The sequence below is a fragment of the Falco cherrug genome, chromosome 10 (genome assembly GCF_023634085.1).
Source record: "Falco cherrug isolate bFalChe1 chromosome 10, bFalChe1.pri, whole genome shotgun sequence".
In the NCBI taxonomy this organism is placed as follows: domain Eukaryota; kingdom Metazoa; phylum Chordata; class Aves; order Falconiformes; family Falconidae; genus Falco; species Falco cherrug.
Genome location: NC_073706.1, coordinates 17942462 through 17965460, shown reverse-complemented (window position 1 = coordinate 17965460; position 22999 = coordinate 17942462). Strand labels below are relative to the sequence as shown.

The 22999-nt window shown below is 43.0% G+C and overlaps 1 protein-coding gene across 5 annotated transcripts in view; it reads right to left on the bottom strand.

The window, feature by feature from the left end:
* The window catches only part of RMDN3 (regulator of microtubule dynamics 3), a 43025-nt gene that overhangs the window by 16783 nt on the left and 3243 nt on the right, over positions 1 to 22999 (bottom strand). The window contains exons 1-6 of one of the 5 annotated variants that reach the window (XM_055721597.1): positions 21290 to 21468; positions 19369 to 19564; positions 18566 to 18706; positions 14165 to 14432; positions 12492 to 12594; positions 11338 to 11398 (exon numbers count right to left, since the gene is read on the bottom strand). In XM_055721597.1, the coding sequence (XP_055577572.1) occupies positions 11338 to 11398; positions 12492 to 12594; positions 14165 to 14432; positions 18566 to 18706; positions 19369 to 19564; positions 21290 to 21446 (926 nt within the window). In that variant the 5' untranslated portion in view covers positions 21447 to 21468. Of the gene's footprint in view, positions 1 to 11337; positions 11399 to 12491; positions 12595 to 14164; positions 14433 to 18565; positions 18707 to 19368; positions 19565 to 19696; positions 19968 to 20624; positions 20782 to 20950; positions 21215 to 21289; positions 21469 to 22999 lie in introns of those variants that run through there. The other 4 variants (XM_055721599.1, XM_055721598.1, XM_055721600.1 and 1 more) reach the window with 4 other exon arrangements.

Here is a 22999-nt window from a genome sequence, read left to right as displayed (position 1 = left end):
GTTTGAACTGTCCGTTACAGAGATGACAAGTTATTCTAAAGAGAAGAAACCTGCCATACTTGCTATATTATTATTTTTCCTGGCACACCTTTTGATGAAGCCTGAAAATATTTTGCCACGTGAGAGCAGCTATGCTGGATCAAGCCAGAGGTCACCCCGGCCCACTATCCTGTTTCTGTGTGCACTACTGGAAACAGCTTAACATGGGGAAAGGTGCAGAGCCATCGCTCACAAAGCTGGGAGAGCACCCAGCTTTTGTCAAGGCTTTCATGAGGAACCTGAAGTTCAGCTCACTTGCTTTGGAGCTGAAAAATCCAGTCTATTTAATTGTTCCTCTAAGCTTTCTTTTATACCTTTAATCATTCTTATCACCTTCCTGATATTTTATCTATTCCAAAAAGGAAACTGCCATGTAGATGTACTATAGATGTGCACCGTGAATAAAGATGCTTTCCTGGTTCTCCTCTTTCAACCCATACTTTGCCCTTTGATGCCTAGGAGTGAACACTTTCAAATAACTGCTTAATTAAGACACAATTTCTCTTGTTTTAAAAGACCATCACTGTACATGCATAATTAGGAATGCTTTTAACCTGTGATTATTACTTTGCTTCTACCAACACCACCTGCACACTGATTTGATGGAAGACATCCTTCTGCAACTTTCTGAAGTCAGTTTGAGCTCACATCTTCCCTCTGTTTATGAATATGCTTAACAGTACACATCCTGGCACACTTGGTAACCTCCCCCAGCTCTGAAAGCAGAGCACATCTTCCCTTGTTTCCCATTTTTAGCTTGCTATTCAGCCAACGCTGTTTACTCATAATAGCTCAGTCCCACTCCGAGACTTGCACGACGGAATTTGTCCAGGACTTCTGAAACTCCAAGCACACAGTACTGGTGGGCTGGCACCCTCACCCACGCTGTGAGGCATTTCTGTATAACAGTTGTGTTTTCTCGTGAAGGTGGCATACACTATTAGCCTCCAACTTATATTTAAAATAGCTTTAAGCGACAGGGCAGGCAAGGAAGCTGGGTGAGTTGTTAGTTTCCTTGATCATCTAATTACCCTTTAAAGATCAGCACTACATTTATTGCTCTCAGTGATGCAAATTTAAGCCATTAGTTATGTATCACAGCTAGTATTTCTCAATTTCTGGTAACAGTTCTGGTTTTTTACCACCTCTGAAACATTTTAGTAGTGATTTTAATTTAGCTTGCTAGACTTCCCTCCCTGTTCTGCTTTCCTTTGTGCACAGGACATCGAAAGATGTCTTCTTGTAATTCTAATAGTCTCCTCTGCTGTTTAAAGGAAATAAAAAAGCTACTATGATTAAAGGCTTCTTTTATTTTCGTTAATGAGTAGCTTATTAGTTATTCTGAACCTCTAAAACTCTGCCTTTAAACAAGCTTTGAATCATCTGCAAGCACTTTACTCCTATAGCTCTTCCTGTACTCAAGCTTCCTCATAGACATTTCATTTCTTTTGAAGTTATCACTACGCACCAAAACCCTTCCCATGCTCCTACAAGGATGTTCTATCTCAGTACTTTATGGTAATGACTATAAAGTGGGTTTGCTTTTGTAACACCTTGAACCAGACCCTATCCATTGCTCACTCCCAAATCAAGACCCGTTTCACTGCTTTTAACACTCCAGGACATTATCATCATCTTACCATATCTTTTATGGTGCTTATTTAAAAAAAAAAATTTAAAAAAAATCACACAGAAAAATTTGCTACATTACGCTCCAACATGACATGCTTATCAAGCCTTGGGGGAAAGCACAAAGGAGAATAGTCTTCTCACATTATTGTGAATTCTGCCCCAAAAGATACTCTGAGCTCCGTAGTTTTCTTTAGCTTGTGTGTCACTATCCAAGCCAACTAGTGTTAACACATTTTCTATTTCTACATGGAATTTAAATTCACAGAGATCCTCTGTTTATCTGTTGATATATCTGATTTATGTTTTTATAACATTCAACACTCATCCCGCAGCACAACAATTCTGTCGTAGAATTTGCATCCTGGTATTAAACAAACATAGTAGGTATCTGGATATTACCACCTAAATGAGATTACTTCTTAGTTCTCTTCCTATATAAGTTTTTTTAGTTCTATCCTTTTAGTTTTAAAAAAAGCTATAATTTTGGGTATATCAAATAATCCAAAATCCCACATATTTTTGCTGCACAGTATGTTCTTGGGCAGGGGGGAAAACATTCTTATCCGCAGCTACTATGAACTGCGTAAGTCTGGGGGGTTTTACCGTGGTTACCACACGGCCATATATGCCATTCCCTCCCTCTCAGCATCTTAGCAGATTTTTCAGCTTTCACAACAGCCAGTTGCTCTTAGCTCCACAGCTCCATATTTTTCTGGATATTTACTATGTTGTATACTCACCAAGTAAAAATTTTCCCTCAAAATTTTTAATTGTATATATTAATCTTCACTTAGTGCTCTAAAACCGTAAATAATGGTGCTGTAAATCGCTAAAGCTCTTGCATTTCATGTCAAGAGTGTCATCCAGCAACGGCTAGCTCAAGGAAACCTATTTATCTTTTATCTAACTCAGGGGAACAGGACCTCTCAGATTTAACTAGCATACACGATTATTTGGAAGTGTCATTATTATTTTTTTAAAAAATTATTATTCTTCTTTTCACCCCTGAAATTTCCTAGACAGGCTAGTTTGGGAACACCATGGAATTGTGGTTTGGTTCTGTTTTTTACCAGTATAATTATTTCACTTGCAAGTGTGAACTTTTTGCTCAATACACCATAATTAAACTGTGTATCTCCTCATCTAGAGACTGGTATACTGATCTTAACTGCAGGTATGTACATACGGTGAGAAAGTGGAAAAAAATTAAAATATCATTTCTTAAAACTCCCACAGATCCACTCCAAACCTTTTTTTTTTAAGTAGCTGTCCTCTATCACATGCTTGCACAATTTGGTGGAAAAAGTAACCGGGTACATAGCTCCAGCTGAAGTGATGTGGCAACTGCGAGCAAAACTATGCCAAAAGCCCTCTGCAGGCTTCTCGTGACTGCTCCGGATGACAGTTTGGGAATGACTTCAGCGTTACTTACACAACTGCAGGAGACCTCATATGAATTTGACTCGGTAGTAGAATGCACAAGAGCCACAGCTATAGCAGCCCAAACATCATCCCACTGCCACCCGAACAGGCATCCCAAATGCCCAGGGATTTGTATGAAGGTCTTTACTATTTTGTATGAAAACTTAATTTTTTTTTTGAGACAGTACTGTTGGTTTTTTTATTTTTATTTTTGTTACTTATTGCACAGCAGAGGCAGATGATGGCTTATGTCTGCCAAGTAAACTGCTCAGCTTTGCTCTAGTGGAACCAAGAAGAACACACAAAAGAAGCAATTCACGACAACCCCTGTCCCTCTGCAAAAGCAGCCAAAGCCTGCTACACACGCAAAGCCTCACCCTCTCCAACAGCAATCAGTTCCACAAGGACTACTTTATTTGACCAAGATACTCCGAGGTGAAAGCAAAAGCCCAACACAAACTAATTCCCATACCACCTTGAAGCAGAACATCACCTAAAATAGTACCTCAACTTGGAAGACTGAGAAGTGCAGCCCTAGGAATCTCAGGATGAATTCAGGTGATCACTCAAAACTGCTTCCAGTTACAGACAGAAAATCTGCTCAGATGCTTGGTACTGTCTTTAATTTCTGTGCTTTGCACCAACAGATGGGATACAGAAGTTTCTAGCAACTTGAATTCCCAGTCTTGCCAGTAAGAGACAAGAAGAGAATATCAAAATAAACTCCACCTCCTGCTTTTAGAGAAATGAATGAGGACCAAAAAAAAAGACAGACTGATGTATGTTAAGTTCTAGGATCGTTGGCATCCTTTTTGTGACATTCCTGTAAGCAAACAAAGGAAAGATGGTATCACTGTAACCGATTTAATGTTGATCTGCATTTCACTGGAGGGTGAACATGGGAGGTTCATCACTGGAGGTCTGTCTAAACTGTTCTGAAGAACATCCATCAGAAAAAAACACAAATTTGTTTGGGAGTGATTAATTACCTGAGTCTCCTTTACCCTAATTCTTCTGCTATTAACTGTTCTTTGAAAATTACTGTGAACAAATGGACATTGAATGGAGTATCAAAAAAATCCCCTGACAACACTGATGATATTAAATAACTCCATTAAGTTGGGTAATATAGTAGAGATTAAATTTAAAATAGGCTGCAGACCAGCATATGCTAGAAAATTCATCAATTAAGGGGGGGGGGGGCTGCTGAGAAAACTTAAAAAGGTTACAGTACATCATAAGAAGCCGATGGCAATAACATGATGCCGCACTAGCAAGCCTCAGCTAAAGTACTATATACAATTTCTAAGTAACAAATTACAAAGAAAAAAAAAAAAGACAAGTTGGATAGAGTTCATGAGACAGCAATGACAACAGGAGGTTCGCAGAATACCACCATGCTAAAAGGTTGTGATAAGCATGTCTGCTTTCTTTCAAAAGACTGGATAAATACAACAACTATTGTATTTCTCTTACAAATACTGCCTCACATTAAACATTTTTTCCATGTCTAGAGAGGACAGAAGTAAAAACAAAGCTCAGGCTGGTATCAGGAAAAATCCATAGAGATATAAAATATCCACAGAATTAAACACACTACTTGATAAAACAGTAGAGAGGGGAGAGAAGGGGACAGGGCAAGCCCCTTCACTAGAAGCTTTTAGGGATCAGGCTCCGTGTCAGTACCCTGGCGTGCACCACTGCAAGGTAAGCGAGATTACTTTCTGGAGGTCCCTCCCAACTCTGTGTTCTTGATTCCTTAAACACTAGAAACCAAACACCTTTCTGGATCAGTGCTCTGTTTCATACTCAAATTCTTATCAACATATTCAGGTTCCAAAGCGACCAGGCAAATTATGTTGTTCTGTGTTAGGCAGTAAGGAGTCTACTCAGGCACATAGCTAAAACCAAAGTTAATTTTCATTAGTCATTTCAGTCAAAATTCAAATGAATGCCACAGAAAAGAAAGGCTGAAATATCCCCTTCTCTACCTGCACTGAAATCTGTCTTTCCTTGATCCCCAAAGAGTTAAACTCTTCATTAGCTACCTCATCTAGGACACAAAATTTGTCTTCAGTTTTGTTCAGTTTCTACGTTGGCTTTATCTGCTGAAGATCTTTAGTTTGCCGAGGGAGGTGGTAGGAAAGGACCATGTGTTCTCTTCGTACAACAAAATGTATTCATCCCCAGTGAAGTCTGAAGATACAATTTCTATGGGGTGACCTCAAGCTTATTTAAACCTCTGGTTTTAGTAAGACACAGTTTCAGCTGTCCTCCCAAGAGCTACCAGCAAAGAACCCAGACAGAGCCAAGCATGATGTTCAAACTATATATATAAAAAAAAAAATACTGCAGGAACTACTAGCGCTTTCAAGGAAGGAGTTACCTGCATCAACACTGATGAGAAGAGCTGCAAATTGAAGCCTTTTGTAGTGCTTGAGTTGCTTACCACATTTGTAGTATTATCATCTGTGCTGTGAGAGCTTTCTACAAACATACTCATAATCTTAAGGTCTTAGTTCCCAGAACTTCTCTTTTCTTTATGCCTAACAAATAAGAAGCAACCCAGACTGTAAATGTCAAGTTACTTCACTATTTCCAAGAAAAGGAGGGAATATTGATCCCTGCTGAGATTTCTTTTGTCCCTGCTCCTGCTTTTCAGTACTTCCTCTTCTTTGGCTCCTCTCTGGTGTTCCCACTCCTCCGTGGCTTGGGACACTGAGATACCTCAGGGTACCAACACCGGTGCGGAAAGGAGGGAACCTCCCAAGTCAGGGGGATGCTATCAGGCTGCATGCTATTTTTCCTCTCCTCTGAGTTCTGAAATATCTTCTAATGCCTATTCCTATTCGCTTCTGCCCCTAATCTATATTGTCAGTAACTTCCCTGTTTAATCCACCAGCAGAACAGAAAATGTTCAGTTTATAAATCCAGACATAATTTTATGTTGGCCAGATCTGGGCAGCAATCCATCAAGAGTTAAATCCTGAAACACTGCCAGTTGAGAAAATTAAAGCTATCTTCAAGTCGTATCTGGAATGCTGTCACTTTTCAAAAAACTGGTATCTACCCACAGCCAGCCAGATGTACCAACAGAATTGAAAAGGGCTGGTACACAGTTAGTGGCTATCAAGTGTGCAAGTCACTCCAAAGTGACAGTCTTTAGAAGAGAGGGCACATTTCAGAGGCTCATCCAACCAAAGAATGTATCCTACTCCCACTTCTCTATAACATATATAATAAAATATAAGCCAAAGCTTATTACTTCTGCAATGAAAGCTTTCAGCAGCCAGCAAATGGCATTTAATTTCTAGTGTGAAATATTCAACTTAAGCACCTGAAAAAATTTTCCCAGATGGACCTCTGAAATCCCTCGCCGCTCTGGTTGTACTTCCAATATTTCTATTAACAACAGGAGCAGAAGCCAAGGCAAACACACAGTTTGCTATCCTCCCCTGATCCCTAAAGCTGCTGTTACGTGCTTGCAGTCCTGCTGCAAACAGCCACACGGAAATGGACAGGGGATTCTAACAAGGCCATGATTGTTTCTCTCACTTCATTTGTGAGGTTCTCACATATTCATGCCTAAGCAGCAAACCACTGAGGTTTGTGCAATGATCAATGCCCCTTCCATCCACCCCTGAAAGCAATCAAGAACAGACTTGCAAACTTGCTCTGTCCTCCTATTCATGAGCTGACATCAGCTAAGGGAGTAATCAATTTAGTTGGATATAATACCTATCTGTTCAGAGATCTTTTACTATTACAGCAGAGAATTACTTTGTCTATATCAAAAGTAAGAATCAAGTAATAAAGACAGAGGTATACAGGCATTAAGAACACTTGGTATAGTCATTAAGAACACTTGGTATAGTATCAATCAGCCTGCAATACACAAGTCTCTTCTAAAGGTACTAAATACATCAAATGCCCAACACAACTCTCACGTAGTTCTGCATTCCTAAGTGGCGCCTACAAGGCAAGCAGAGCCAGAGATCAGTCCCACTGCACAAAGGCTGACTTGTCTGTGTAGCCCTGATCAAATCTCGGTTCTGTTTTGACCAGCTCTGCAAAGATGGCTCTCTTGGGATCAGCTGGCTTCCAAGAGCAAGCGATTTCAATAACAGCTTTGTACCAAATCTAATGTCAAGACGACCCAAGAGATCCATGAAAGGGCTCTCCTTCATATTTGGGCAGATCCCAAAGCTAGTCCAGACACAGTCCCAGACACTTACTGCTTTCTCTGTCATTCTTGAGAAACCACTCATTATCACACTGCCAAAGCCATCAAATCATCCAGCCACAAAACACACTGAAGCTGCAGCCAGTCACGCTCTGCTCAGCGCTGCCTTCGCCAGCACTCAGAGATCCCTTCTTGTTCAAAATGTTATTTTTGTTTGTTGCTTTTACATGTCAGTCATTAATGCAATAACTATGAGGCACTGAGGGAAAAACAATTGTATGCAAAGTAGCTTCTATCTTGCTTGATAAGCATCACACCTTAAAGCCAATAAAACAGGGAATGATTTGTGCAACAGAAGCAAGTAATACAGCATAGAGAACAACGAATAAGCACCAAAAACCAGCACAAGTGCATCTGAAATGATCCACAAGCACTGAGCGGCAATTGATAAAATAGAAATTTATGGTCAACATGAAGCCATGCACAGAGGAAGAAATGCGGCCCTAATGATACCTACACACAATCACAGCCTTCACACAGCCTGTATCACACAGAAGAGATGCTAAAATCACTGGGAATACTTCTATTAAAATGTCCATTTATACGTTGTGGAAAAGAGAAAGAGAATGTTGACTACTGTATATGGAAGTAAGAATGAAAAGGATCATCACATTAGTATTAGACAAATCCATGCTGCTCCCACAACTTGTGTTCTGCAGTGAATTCCCATCCTTTTGTCTGAAAAAAAGATATAGTAGAAAGACAATAATATGGGAAAGATAACATGGGTGATGAGAAATAATGGAATGGTTCCCTATGAAAAGAAATGATAAAGACTGGGATTCTTCAGCAAAGGAAACAGATACTAATGAGAGAAATACAACAGAATAATACCATAATTTACAAAGGAAATGTGAATAATCATTCTCGGTTCACTTCTCCATAAACCAAGAGCTAGGGCATCAAATCAAAACCAAAAAAAGCTTTAACACCTCTACCGGCAATTTCAAACAGAGTAAGCATGTCTGTTTGCTTCTACACAGATCATGTTAAATTACGGGATCTATACCAGAGGATGGTATGGGAAAGGAAGGATCCAAGTGGCTGAGACAAGATTACATGAACTCGCTGAGAACAGCTCCATCAGGGCCATGAACTCACTGCTGTGCTTCTCCCACCTGGAGCTATGGATGGCAGGCTGACAGAAAGCAATCATTGCATTCTTTCAATTTTGGGCTTTTTTGTATCTACCTAAACTTCGCTACCACAGAACATGGTGAACTACATGTCATTCTGAGCAATGTGCCCATTACTTGAGTAAAGGGAAAACAACCTAGAATGTCTTTTGGGACTATGTTTTACCTTACATTTTTCATATGTATGTAACTTTTCATCTATTAAGCATTATTTCATGAGCAATAATTTTTTTCTCAGGGTAAATTCAGTTAGCATAAAAAGTCTGCAATTAAAACAGCTTGCAACCATCCCATGACCCGTACAGAGCTGGAAAGGGAATAATTTCCTGTTCTATTCATGGTAGAAAATAATTCTTTCTGTGACTGATAAAGGTAGCTACATATTTATTTCCAATAAATTCTATGCCTCCCACACGCTGCTCTGCTATTTCCTTTCTCCCACTGCCCTTGCTGCAGCTGCTCTCTAGAATTAAAAGCAAGAGCTACATGCAGAAGCCCTACCTCATTTGGAAAAGAGACAGGTCTAATAGGGCAAGAACTGTGCACTCTTTCACCAAAACCCCCGTGGGAAGAGGCAGGCATAGGCTGTAACAGAGGCACTGACAACATCTCAGCTCAAACGGCTTGAGATTGTCTACTGGAGACACACAAATAAACATTACATTACAGCTATTACTTCTGCACACTATAAACCTGAATTACAAAGCCAAGCTATCAATATACCCTGAAGCAGAACCTTGTTTTGTATAATACCAGGCTATCGAGTATCAAAATGCCTTGCAAACATTAAGACTCAACCTGGCAACTAAAAACCCACTCCTTCAAGATGTTAAGCAGTAGACAAAGCCAAACACCATAATCTGCTAGAAATTAGTCACGCTGTCTGTTCCACTGTTCTTCCTTCATATCAAAGCTTTAATTGAGAACAGCAATTCATTACTAAGAGCTAAAATACACTATCTTTTCAAGATGATAAAGGCACTTATTTACATGGTAGCAGCCCAAAACGATCCTCCAAATAAATTTCGTCATCTCAGAAAAGCACAGGTCTTGTTTGGTAAAGATATTTAGCATCCTGTTTACCCAATAATTTCCATTAAAAAAATAATTTATCTTTTAGTCTATTCCACATCTCATCAATCCTTCACAGTAACTGCTGATAAACACCGTTCATCAAGGAATTCACCCCAATACCAGAAAAGCATATTCCTTTATCACTACAAATATCTGTATTGCTCTAACAACTCTCTTGGTGCATTTTTTTAAAAAAAGAGCAGCAATCCTTTCAATCCTATACATGAGTTGCAACCAAAGCCTGTTCATTCAGGCTCCTGAAAAGGGCAAGGTACCTTCCCTTTTGCCTACATCTGACTGAAATCCTAACCAGCCACAGCATTTATACAAACATAGAACACCTTGCTTGGCTAAACCGCAGATCATTTCACCTTTTAGAACCAATAAAAAAAAAAAAAAAAATTAACAAAGTGCCACATGCTGCTGTCTCAATACATTTCAAAGCCAGAGTGCTTTGCGGAGTGAGAAGCAGCATCCAAGAGCAGAATGCAGCAGTGCCAGGCCAGAAGACACTCTCCAGAAGACTGTAGAAGGCTGTCTGATAAGAATGGTGTTCCTCCTTACTCCAGGATTAAGATGTATATGAGACCATTGGCATACCACTAAGCCCACGCTCGCAGACCTAGCTGATTGAGGGAAATAAATCACCTCTTGACATAAAGCAAGCGTCCCTGTGCAGCAGAGCATTATCAAAATGTCAGTAACAGAATAAAACCCAACAATTAACCCAAGAATGTTGGAGGAACACAAAGGAAAAACCTCATTCACATTTAGTATTTAACTCTTAAGACTTTGCCCCCAAGAGCTGTGCAGCTGGCTGTGAGCTTGGCTTTGAAGGATATATACATCACTCTAGGGGGGGGGCTGAAGACGGGCCAAAGGAAGCAGAGGACTCGAAAGAAAATAAAGAGCCTCACCATACTGAGCTCTCAAATTGAGGAACTAGCTTTCTGCAAGTTATCTGCATGAAGCATTCTTTGGCAGCCCGTGGGCACTGGGCACAGAACAGGACGCTCCGATATGCATTTTCCCAGCGTTTGCACAATCAAAAGCGGGGCTGACAGGGCTCAGCTTGTTTCTGTGCCAAGACACTTGCAGCATCCCACCCCCAGGCACACACATGGGCCCAGAAGTCAGCTGCTAAGCAAGTTACTGTCTTCCACTCTCAGAAAGGGAAATTGCACAATTCCCAGGAAAGCTTCTAAACAAACTTCACTTCACCTTTTCAAAACATTGCACTTAAGCCACAAGTAGCCCAAAGAATATATGCAGTTTACTCTGCTCAATTTAGCCTGGTGAACACCAAATGGAGCATACTGCACCTACTAGTCTCAAGCTCATTTTGTCAGCAGCTTGTTTCTCCAAGCCTCATCTGGAATTTCATCCCTCACTACCACCACCAAAGTTCATCAATTTTTTAGGTGCAGAGTCACAAAAGGCTTGGTACAATTTGTTGTTAGCAGCCAAAGAAGTTCGTTATTGTATCTGGGAGCTTTTGCTCAGGAACTCTTCTGGCCATCTTGGAGAGAAATTCATCATTAAACTGGCATAAGCCATGTGAAGTTTATTACTATAATCACAACCAAACCTACCATCTGTCAAGCCATTACTTATGCCAGTTAACCAAAGCTGTTAAAAATGGCTTTTTACAGAAAACAGTATCAATGTAGTGTACTCCAAGTAAGAGAAAGCAAGTTGGGGTTTCTTAATTTTTAAATACAGTTCAGCTTGCAACAATCTCTAAGTCCTTTTCCTATACTTCTGAAAAGCAAGAAGTAAAAAGTTACGTACCACTGATGGCACTCAGCACTTTGATCCCATTTCTGTAAGGCAGCTTCTATCACTTCTTTCCCTGCAAGGAAGTGGTCAGAGGTAAGAAATTCAGCTGCTTTCCCCCTTAACTTCTTTCTCTGGAGCTGTTAAGAGTACAATACTACAATGGCATAAAAGTAATAAAATTAAAAAATATACAATACATTTGGCTTGAAAACATCCCATAAATAATTTTCCTGCTTTTGCAGTGATACCGAACATCCAAGACCACTCAAAGAGATCATGCAGATTTGTAGTACAGTAGCAAACTGTGCTGTCCTGTCAACATGGTTTCACCTCATTTGGAAGTACAGTTACCTATTGTGAAAACATCCTCCACACCATGTTAAGAAAAGTTAATTAGAGCTTTCAGTGGTTTTGTTCTGAAGCGCTTCACAGCCTCAGACCCAGGACCCACCCCCACTTCTCCCTCTCTCCTCCAAGAGCCTGCAGTCTCAAAAAGCTGAAAACTAAGCACCTAGCGAAGGCTAAAACAACTATCAAAATAGCACTTAAAATTTCGTGTAATGTAAATGTAATAGGTAAATAGTAAATGGCTACACTGATTTCCAGAAAAGAATAATTATATTAGATACAGTATTAAGTAACTATAGTTAAGTGCATAATAAACAGGATAGAAATTTAGGACCGTACCTTTTATTGCACACCTTAACTGTGACAAAGATGATTTTTTTATTGTTTTATTTTGACCCACCTACAACCTTGCAAACAAACCACATTTTAGATAGTGAAGAAGAACAAGGGAAAGAAACCAAACTGATTCCTCTAAGTGAATATGCATTTAAAAATATGCTTCTTTCTTATATCTGCACATGTTAGCAATACAGAAAAACTGAATGCATTACAGCAAAATTTGTTTAATACCACACAGGATGATAGCTTTGACAAATTTTTACACTTATAAGTAGCCCTTGGTCTACTTATAGTATCTTTCAGAAAGCAGAAATTTTAAACACACAGCACCACAGTACTGCTAGCTACTTACCTGAAAAAAAATTACAAGAAAAAACATAAATCCACCACATTTTTTGCAACAGTAGTGTTTATAAATCTGAAGTGTAATGTCAGCTATGAACACCCCCTTCCTTTGCCTCAAATACACAATTCCTTACCATCAGATGCGTACGATCTCTTCTCATCTGCGTCCTCTGTGATTTCGCACATATCGCTATGTGCTCGGGCCAGGCGCCAAAGAAATTCTTTCTGGCCTGCATACTGCAGTAAAAACATAAACGTTGATATATCAAGACCCATTCTGCCATTGACAAAGACCACGAGAAAGAAAAATCAAGTGGGTGCACATACTAGAAGTCACACAGACATTTTCTGAAACCTTAAAAGGCCCAGCTCTACGAGAACTGAAGCAGAACCACAAGAGAGCAAACCAGATGCCCAAATTTTTAATTAAGTTTCCAATGCTACACTATTGCTACCGGTCCAATTGTTGTCGCCTTCTCACAGGGAACCCCTCCACTTAATGGCTATACTGGGGTTAGTTCTTCAGCAGTCCCCACTACCCTCAAGGCACTATGGGGGTGGAAATCACCCTAAACCTCACTACTTCCTTAATTAAAATTCACAAATTGAATTTTACTTTTTCTGTGCCTCAGTCCACATCCAAGCAGTTTCACATCCTGCCTCGATCTTAAACCTGGGATGGTACAGTAGGTGTACTGCTGAATTTTAAGCAGGCATGTTCTGACAAACTCAAACTTACTTAAAAAAAAAAAGTAGAAAATTAAACCACAACCACTTACGAGTTTGGCTTCTTTTGTGATAGTATTGTAAATAAAGAAGTGGGAGAATCACCACAAAAAGCATATGAGAGAATTTCAGAAGCCAACAGGTCTGGTGGGAAGGAAAAAAACAGAACTACCTGAAATAAGAACTGATCCAGTTGTCTGTTATTTCTTTCCTTCTGCTCCTCCTGGAAATACAGGAGCCAAAAAGGTATTGCTCTTTAAAAAGCTGGTGACCCAAAACGTTTCCTTTGCTGGCTACACAGTACTTGGGTAAACACTAACAGAGGCTGACAGCACAAGTGCAGCTGGCACAGACACGCCTGCACTGGGGCTCCAAGCCACATTTCAATACCGAGTGCATCAGCTGTGCATGGCCAGAGGTCTAAGCCAGCCACCTGCAACAGCTCAAGAAAGCTGCCACTGCCCCTCGCCACATCCCCACACCCCAGCGGCAGCACCAGCATTCATGGAATCAGGGGACTGATTCCCATTGCCTATGTGATATAAAAAAGACACATTCTTTAAGGTGGCAAAACACCTGCACCATCCAGGTTTGTAATCTCCTTAACTAACATACACATAGGTGTTGCCTAACCTTTCTGTCTGAACACGCTACTTATTTATCCCATGAACCACCACACGCGTGCCCTGGGCAGTCCTCAGGAGGGCCAAGTTTCCTGAATACAGATCGAGCCATTGCATTTGCAACAGGGAAAACGTTCTTCACAACATTTGCCGTGTTTACTGTATACACACAGCACTGTTATTTTACACATGTACAGTGTGTTCACTCAGGGAAAGCAATGACATGAAGAGACATGGAGTTCCAAGACTGAAAAGCAACTGGAAACTGGCTGCTGCTGCAAAAAACAATTCTGGCCTTCAGCCCGCTCCCAAGCTGCTCCTGAGGAAGTGGGCCACTGGAAGCTGGCCCAGATGTTGTGTAGGCCTTGGACCCTACTAAGATGTGCAATTTCCTCTTTCCCAGCTATTTAGCTGAAAACACAAATCACTGCTGGAAAATATAAAAAGGCAACCTTTACCGCCAGTTTATTATTCAGCAGCAGCTGGAATCCCTCTTTCTTCTCCTGCTCATCCCCACTGTGCAACTGGTCAGCCTGCTGCAGTAGCTGACCCAGTCCTTCCTCTAGCGAGGAATCTAAGATTAAATGCGTTTCATCCTCGTTGATGAGATCCAAGGAATCTCGTCGTGCAGTTCTCACTGTTTCACAGCTCACTTCATCTTCCCCTTCTTCACTTTCTCTCTCAGACTCCCGGTCGTAATCAGACTCAGCGTTGGCTGTGGTGTACCTTTGAGGGGGGAAAAAAACCCACCCCACAATGCAAAATTAGTTTGAGGAGATGCTGTGCAGCCTATACAGTTTTATACATACAGTACAGAAAAAACAATTCTTCCTAATAGGAGCGTCTTAGTTTATCCTGGAGAACTCTGTGCAATCCAAGTGTCTCAAATAACACACCGATCATTATCTCACATGTAATATACACAGCCTCAGAAAGTTGAAGAAAGAAGGCCCCCGCAAAAGTTAAATAGAACTCGGCCGCAAGTGTCCACATCACACTTGCACACCCTAACAGCTTCTCTTAGGCCTTCTAACGTCAGTGTAAGAGAATTAATTAACAACTAAGAACAGAACCAGGACAACTCAGTTATCGTATGGATTACAAAAGAGAATTTCAACAAAAAAATCTGACACACACCCCCATGTGGAAAATATAGCCTGAGGTTTCTGGCCTGCTCCAGGAAATTTCAGACACAATAGCTGTTTTGGCAATATCTAGTACCTCCATCATCTTGTCTGAGCGCTAAATACAAAACAGCTTGTTCACACTGACATGTGAAAAGGTGCAGAACAGCAGGAGAGTGATCAAAACTATTTCACATGAGCAAGAAGTCCAGCAAGGAGACAGCAGATGAGCCACTACATGTACAAAAGCCCAGGCCATGATGAGCTGCTAAATTAGTCAACGGAACCAGGATAAAGCTCAGATCAAAGTTTCTGCAAACAGCAAAAAGCAAGCTCCCCAAATCATATACAGGCACCTAAGCTAGAAATTTAAAACAGCATTATATACATATATATATATATACACTGATACCACTGCAGTGGGGTACCTACTTACAAAACTGATTTATTTTTAAAAACGACTCTTTATTTGTCCCCCCTGACATTTATCTGCAAATTTTTAACTGAAGAGTAAGTGCAAGTCAGACAGTATTTTAATTTATATTTGGGTTTTGTTGGTTTATCTGAATAGAAAGCTCTCTTCCTGAAGCAAGTTACTTCAAGACCCACAAACACTTAATTCTAGGGGATGTTTGTAATTGTTACCCAATTAAACTGTGCCCAAGCTGACTTTACAAGTTCTGCTAGAATTGAAAGCCATTGCAGTCTGGGGGCGTTCGGTAACTACAGCTGCACTCCCTTTTGCTCTGGCTGAGGGAGAGCCCGGTGCTCTGTGTGTGAAGCTGCCTTTGTCTGGAGGCAAAGATATGTGACCAAAGTCCATATCTGAAGCAAGCAGTTACAGTAATTTGGCGACACATCGATAATGACTATGTTATATATATTTAAATATATACATATCTATTTAGCTTTTTGGCTATCAAAGCTTCAATTTTCTGAGAACCATCAATAATGCTCAAGCATTTCCCCCTCTGATAGAGGGTAAACATATGCCCTCACTCACCACAGCCTCCAACCTTCACCCATAAATTTAAAAACACACCACTCTGTAGTGAAATATTTTAAGACAAGAAATACAGTAAGAGTCAGCCTTATCACTGCAAAGCCAGGAAAGCAAGCACTACAAGGCGACATGCTGGAGATTACACGGGCAGCACTAAATTAACGCATAACGTCGCAACACAGTGGTAGGTGACACTGGCATGGCTCCGCTCCACATTAGAAACTCAATTTCCTGGTATTTTCTTAAGATCAATGATATTATAAGCTCTCTAGACCACCTCATTTTCGGTACTTAAACACAAACTCCTCAAATTCTCCTATTTCCTGTCCTAACCGACTGTGCAGCACAATTGTGGGCTACACAGCTGTGACACTGTCTCACTACAACATTTTACTGGCAGCTGCAAAGATTTCAATATTTCAGCTGAAAAACACTTTTGAGCCATGTTGATGACTCCTGAAACACAATACGGTTTTAAAAAACAGGCAGCGATGGATGGCTCCTCTACACTTTTTTTCTTCACCACAAAAATGTGTTTTCTCCAAGACAGCTCACGCAAGTTGCTGCCAGTTTAAAAAGACAAGTATTACCGTATGAAACTTCATAAACTCAACAGTTTTCAGAAAGATTAAGGGATTTAATGTTATCAGCCTGTTTTCTCAAGTTTACAATGATGGAAAGTTCCTAAATGTTCTCATATGCTGAGGCCTCCGGCTAGCACACATTCTGAACAAAAACGAAAACACACTATCTGGAACAAAAGAGCACATGGGCAGAGGCGGCAGAGAAGCCCAAAAGACCAAGGCAGTGCCAAAGCAATATAGAGAAATTAAGCAGCCCAAGACTGACCTCTGGGCTCCTGAAAGCTCATCATGATTTTTGTGAATTGTATATGAAATCTGAGAAGATGCTTATGTCCATGTGGTTTACAAACTAAAGCTGAAATGTGAGTTTTTCTTTCTGAATTTCATTAAAATAATCCAATTGTCAGAAATGAATACACAGCTGAAACTTCCCTGTTGAGAATAGTCTCATTCTTCCTCCCAGTGGCTGCTAAAAAGCTAAACCAGTCTTTTCCAAAATTTACATTTCCTACCTTGATTTTCTACTAGGAAATTTTAGTATTTACATCTCTAAAAGACAATATTGCATAGTAAAGGCAGCTCGTCCCAAACAGACTAGTATTATATCTATTTGCACAGGGCACAGGCCAGAGTAAGAAATTATATACTACTAGAATTTTTTTAAAGTTAGACGAGAGCTGCTTATGCACCGATTCTCCACACTGATCATTAAACCTAATAACAGATCTTAAACAAAAAGTAAGAACTCCTCCAATCATCACATTTTAATAAAGTAATGAGGTTTTGCAGAAAAACAAATCCCTGCTCCACAGTCTACTTGAGGTCCTCCAAGGATGATGCCTTCTCTGAACCTCAGAATTGTTGTCGGCTTGCATCATGACTTAAAATTTTCTAACAATCAGATGATACCTACAGCTGGCATCCACTGAGTAAGACCACTGTTTTCAGCATGCTTTACAAAATGCATTGGCACCCTGATGGCTCGATGCATCTTTCATTATCTAGATAGCAAGGTCTTGTCTCCAGAACCAACTATAAAGTTTTAAAATTTGTTATGCAGCCTTGTTATCGATTACACCACGGTGAACCACTTACTCCCTAATTTTGCTTCACATAAACACCCACACATCAGCTTTCTCCTGCTTCACCACTTCAGCTACTAAAGATAAAATACTAAAAAGCCACAGTTCTCTGGCCATCACAACGCCTCTTTCCTGCGGTTCCACGTCCTTTGTTCTAGGATGCCGCTACAGCACTGGCTGCTTTGTCCCCTGATTACAAACCCGTGCTACCAAGTGTCAGCGCACACCAGCTGACTGGTCATTTAGCTGCTACCAAACAGCACGTCATGCCCAAATTCTGCCTGCCTTGCTCTCAGTACTATAATTAACTTCCTTCGTTAAGTTACATTTCCTTTCAACTTCCTTGGGAAAGCACATACAGCCAGCACTGCATATTTTAGAACACGCTTACACACCTCAAAAGCTATACAATTCATCTGATTAAGGCACAGAAGAGAAGTGTTTCATCGGAAAGACGGCAGTCACATACATGTAAGCAGCAGACCTCTTGTTATCTATCTAATACGAGAACACTTGCATTTACTTTGTAATTTTTATAGGTGTTCTTAAACTATACAGTATTTTTCACCTGGTTTCAAATTATTAAGACCTAAGCAACACAACTGTTTGGTGTGAGACACTGAGAAAACTCCATTATGTAACACCCTAGCCAAAGACATTTTAGTTAACTGGAATATATTTTTAACTCTCTCAAGTTTTCCAGCCATTCTAAAATATATTATTGTATGGAAATTTTATTTATAAAATCTCACTCAAGTCCCAGGCTAGACTTCTACTTCCCTTCTTTCTGTGAAATTCCCTAATCAAATTATTGCTTAAAATAACCCTCAAAAACTATTTATTTTTTCTTCTTCTTTCCCCCCTTTCTCTGGAAGTCAGAATCATTGCACTTCTCTCCATCTGGCCCTGGCAGTCACAGACTTCGTGTAATAAAAGCACATAAACCCAGGGTGACAGACACCTAGTGATGAAAAAAATCCCTTCCTTTCTGTTATAAACTGCTCAGGCGTAAGTAGTTGGGCACTAAAGCCCCTAAAAGCTGCTTCTAACTTGGTCCTCTGCTTACCCTCCTTCACTTTCTCCATCATCCGTGTTGGCTGCTCCTGAGCTGGCTGTGAAATAAATGGAACTGGAGCCTGTGGAATCCCTTCTTTCTCTAGGAAACCGCCTCCGGCGAGTTACTTTCTGGGTTTCTTCCAGATGGGATCTTTGAGGAAGGCAAAAAGATAAATAAACATTTGATAGCGAAACATCTGCTATTTCACTTCCATTTTCCTCTCTAGCAGATTCTATCCAATTTGCTTTATATCCAAAGAATTCACAAGGTGACTTACTCCTGCTTATACAAACACTCTGCTACCATACAAACACTGCATTCTACAGCTAAGGCAAGTCTACCCACAGAGCTGGTCCACATACAATTCATATATGCAATCCATATACAAAGGGGTAATCATATCACATGTATTCCTCCAATTTCCTCAATGAACAAAGACAAAGGAATCCTGAAACACCTTGCAGAATATAGGACTTTTTATTCTGTATCAAAAGTTACCTACAGCTGGCAGCAGTCAGAGAGAAAACAGCAGCAGCAAGAGACAAACATTTACAGAACAAATACATTTTCTGGTCTAGAATACAAAGCAAGTGTCACTACTTGAATACTCCATAAGAAAGAAAACCAACCCTGGCTAAACATACAGGTTTTTTACGTTAATCTCACCAGAGGTCAAGGCCAATGGAAACTATAGAGACACTTTTGCCACTTTTGTATTTTAAATTTAACATACTCAGTCATGGCTGGTTTACCACGCTATGGAGTAAATACGGGCAACAGCAGAAAAAGACAAAAAAGGGCAGAGTCGATACCTGACTTCACCAACGATTTCTGCCGCTAAGTGCTGCAGGCTGTTTCGTAGCTCCTCCACTTCTTTTCTTAGCTCTGCAATGTTTCTCACCACAAAGTCAAGGCGCTCCAGCACATCCACCTGCTCGTCATGCCTTAGGAGAGGCGCGTACATCACACCATCTTCCGCCTCTGCAGGCACTGGCAATCTGGGCACAACTTAAAGAAAACAAGAGGAGAGAAAGTTCATTAGATGCAAACAGGAAAGGACCTTACCTGGGATATCTTAGCACAATTTTGTTTTCGGAAGAGGAAGGAGATGAGGCTTGGTCTCGAGTACTGCCACCTGACCTGGCCTAAGGTTCTGGGTTCTTCAGCTGGTTTACTGCTCCCTCCTCTGACACAAGCACTTGTAAGATTTTTTCTTAAAAAGAGCAAAATCCATACTGAATATCATGAAGTCTACTGTAGATGAAGAAACTGTTGTTGTGTTGGTTGTTTTTTTTTAAAAAAAGTCCTTACTGCAAATTAATTTAATTCCTATTCTCCACACTTCTGTACTAACACCATGCTGAAAAACTACTCTGCTTTTCTCCTGAATTGCAATCAACTCGGGAAGCTATCAGCCGCGAAAGCAACCAGCTTACAAGATAACGTGACAAAAGTCATTCTATCCTTATTCAAGGGGAAAAAAAAAAACCCCACAGAAACCCAGAGAGGAGACATCAGACTAAGTAGCAGTTTAGTCATTAAAATGTGTCACTGCCTTCTACTGAGCAACTAGAACCTTTACCATTGACTCTGATCCTTAAACCCTCTTGCAAATACAGGATGACCAACTGGCACGTAAGAACAGATTTACACCTGTGGATTTTAAATATGTTCTCTTGAAAGCTCAGATATTATAAATAAATATACTACCAGTTAAGTGAATTTAAGAAGGAACACTCTTTTTGTATTAACGACAACAACAAAGATAATCACTCTCAAAAAAGCAGCCAGATTTGTGGAAGACAGGTAACACAGGTACCCTGTGTTAACACACTGGACTCAAGAGATAAGAAAAGTCAAAACTCTCCTAAATAAAAGTAGTACTGTAACCTTTTCCCTACTCTTTTTTTGCTTCTCAGACATGTCAGTTTGCTCTGCTGCTTTCTCAAGAAGGAGCTGTACACAGTGTCAGTGTGCTGGTTTCAGGCACCTGCTCCCCCTGCAGCACTTGTCACTCCCCCGTTACCCCACGGCCGATGCTCCCGTCCTCCCAAGTCCCGCTCAGGACCTGCTGCTCCAGGGACAAGCCCCACGAGCCTGGATGCACCGACTCCTCCCCAGGTGTACGGCTGGCAGCCAGGGCTGACACTGCAGTGATAGCAGGCGGCCTGGCCCCTGGGGACCCCCCGCCCTCTCGGCTGAGGCTCCATGCGGCACAAGGCTGCGGCAGGAGCATCTAAACCGGGCCGCGCAGCACCACAGGTTAAACCCCCGCCACAAGGCAGGCACGGACAGGCCGTGGGGTACCCCACAAACACAGTCCAGGGAAAATTCTTCCCCCACGAGCGATGTTAGTCTGAGTCTGGCCCACTGCCCTGCCCCGCGGGGACCCACCGGCCCGGGCCCGCCGCCTCGTGTCAAAGCCCGGCAAGCCCCCGGCTCCGCACAGCCCGGGCCGCGGCCGGCAGCCGGCATTTGCTGAAGCGTCCGAGCGCCGGCCCCGCCGGAGCAGGGGAGCCGCGGCTGAGCTTGGCGTCTTCGGACAGCTCGAACAGCACCCGGCCTGGGACAGACCCGGCGCCGCCGGGCTCCGCGGGCCGCAGGCGGCCCCTCCGGCCAACGGCTTGAGCGGCAGCGCCTCAGCACCGGCAGAGCCCGTCCGTCGGGGAGGGGGCAGGCCGCCGCGCCCCTGCCCCGGGCCTCGCCCCCGCCGGCCCCACCGCGCCCTCCTACCCTGGCTCCGGCGCCCCGCCGCCTCCGCCGCGCCGCGCCGCCAGGCCCGCCCGGCCCGCCGCCGCCTGAGCGCCCAGAGCAGCCCCAGGCCCAGCCCGGCGCCCGCCGCGCCCAGCGCCAGCCCCAGCGCCAGCCGCCCCGGCCCGGCCCGCGCCATCGCCTGCCGCGCGGCCACCTGCGCCCGCCGGCACCCAATGGCGCGGGGCCGCGTCATCGCCGCGCGACGGGGGGCGGGGCCCAACGGCGGGGCGGGGCCCGGGGCAGGCGGGGGGCGCGTACGGCTACGGCTGCGCCTGCGCGTACACCGGCGCCTGTGCCTGCATCTGTACGTACACCTGTACCTGCGCCTACAGCTAGACCTGCACCCGCACGTATACCTGTACCTGCACATAGGGCTGCACCTGCACCCGCGCATACAGCTACACCAGCACTTGCACATATGCCTGCACCTGCACATACAGCTGCATCTGTGTCTGCACCTACACCTACACCTGCAGCTGCAGCTGAACCTACACCTGCAGCTGAACCTACACCTGCACTTACTTACACTTGCACCTGCCCCCATACCCCAGCCCTACAGCCGCACCCCCCAGAATCGTGGCCTGCCTCACTGCCACAGTCAGTTCTGGTGGGCCAGGGGCCAACACTGCAGCAGCCGCTGGCTCGTCACCCACCCGTCACCTGGTGCCCTGTCCCTGTCCCCTCTGTCCCACCTGCCGAGGGGCCCTAGAGGCCGGGCAGCACCACCCCCCACCCCACCCCCGCCATATTGCGGACAGTACCTGGGTGATGCAGCCTTCATATCGCTGCTCTAATAAAGCGATAAGCGGCTCCTGGCGGGAGCAATATCCGGACAGCGCAGGGGCTCTGCTCTTTCCCTTTAACCCCCTCGCACCCGCAGACAGCAACTGGGTGCCAGCAGGCTGGTGCATCTGGAATCCCAGCTGGATTCAGTGTTCCCTCACTATCCTTCAGCCCCACGGCTGCTGAGGGAAACGGTGGGGGTGGGAAATGGTGATTTTAGCAAGCGAACCCTCTGCAGGCTCGTCACGGTGTCGGGGGTGCAGAACACCACCGGCTGTGGGTGGGGGAGGAGGTATTTGAGGTGGAAATAGACTGTGCAGGGCCGGAGGGCAGGAGCGGCCAAACAGCCAGCCTGAGCGCCGGGGGCTGCATTTCTCCATCCTGCAGCAACCCCCAGCGTGACCTCCCACCTGCTGCTTATACTGGGATTATGGAAACCAGCAACACCTTTTTCTGGAACAGCCACGGGAAAACCAGTGGTTCCTTTAACACCCTCTACAGTGTACTCATTCCCAGCTAAAAAGGTGGGTTAAAGATGTTCTGTGGTGCCCGTGCCCGAGTGCCGAGCCAGCACCATTTAACCGGTGTCACAATTCCAGTGGCAGCAATCGGCAGCTTGCTCATCTCCCACTGTGCAATTCACCTTCAAGAAGCAAAGCCACACCTCAGGGTCAGGGGTGCTCATCCTGAGCTGCTGCCCTCTGTCCAATTAATAATATTCTGGGCGGGAAATTTAATTGGGTGCTGCAGAAAGAAGAGGGTGTTAATTAGAAAAAGCGGCTGCTGTCAGAAGAGGAAAAATAAAGCTCTGCATATGCCACTTGCCTCTTGTAAGTGTGGGTAATGGGGTGATGGTTTCTGCAGTCAAATGACCCTTTTCTCTCTTTTATCTGAATTACTGGGAGA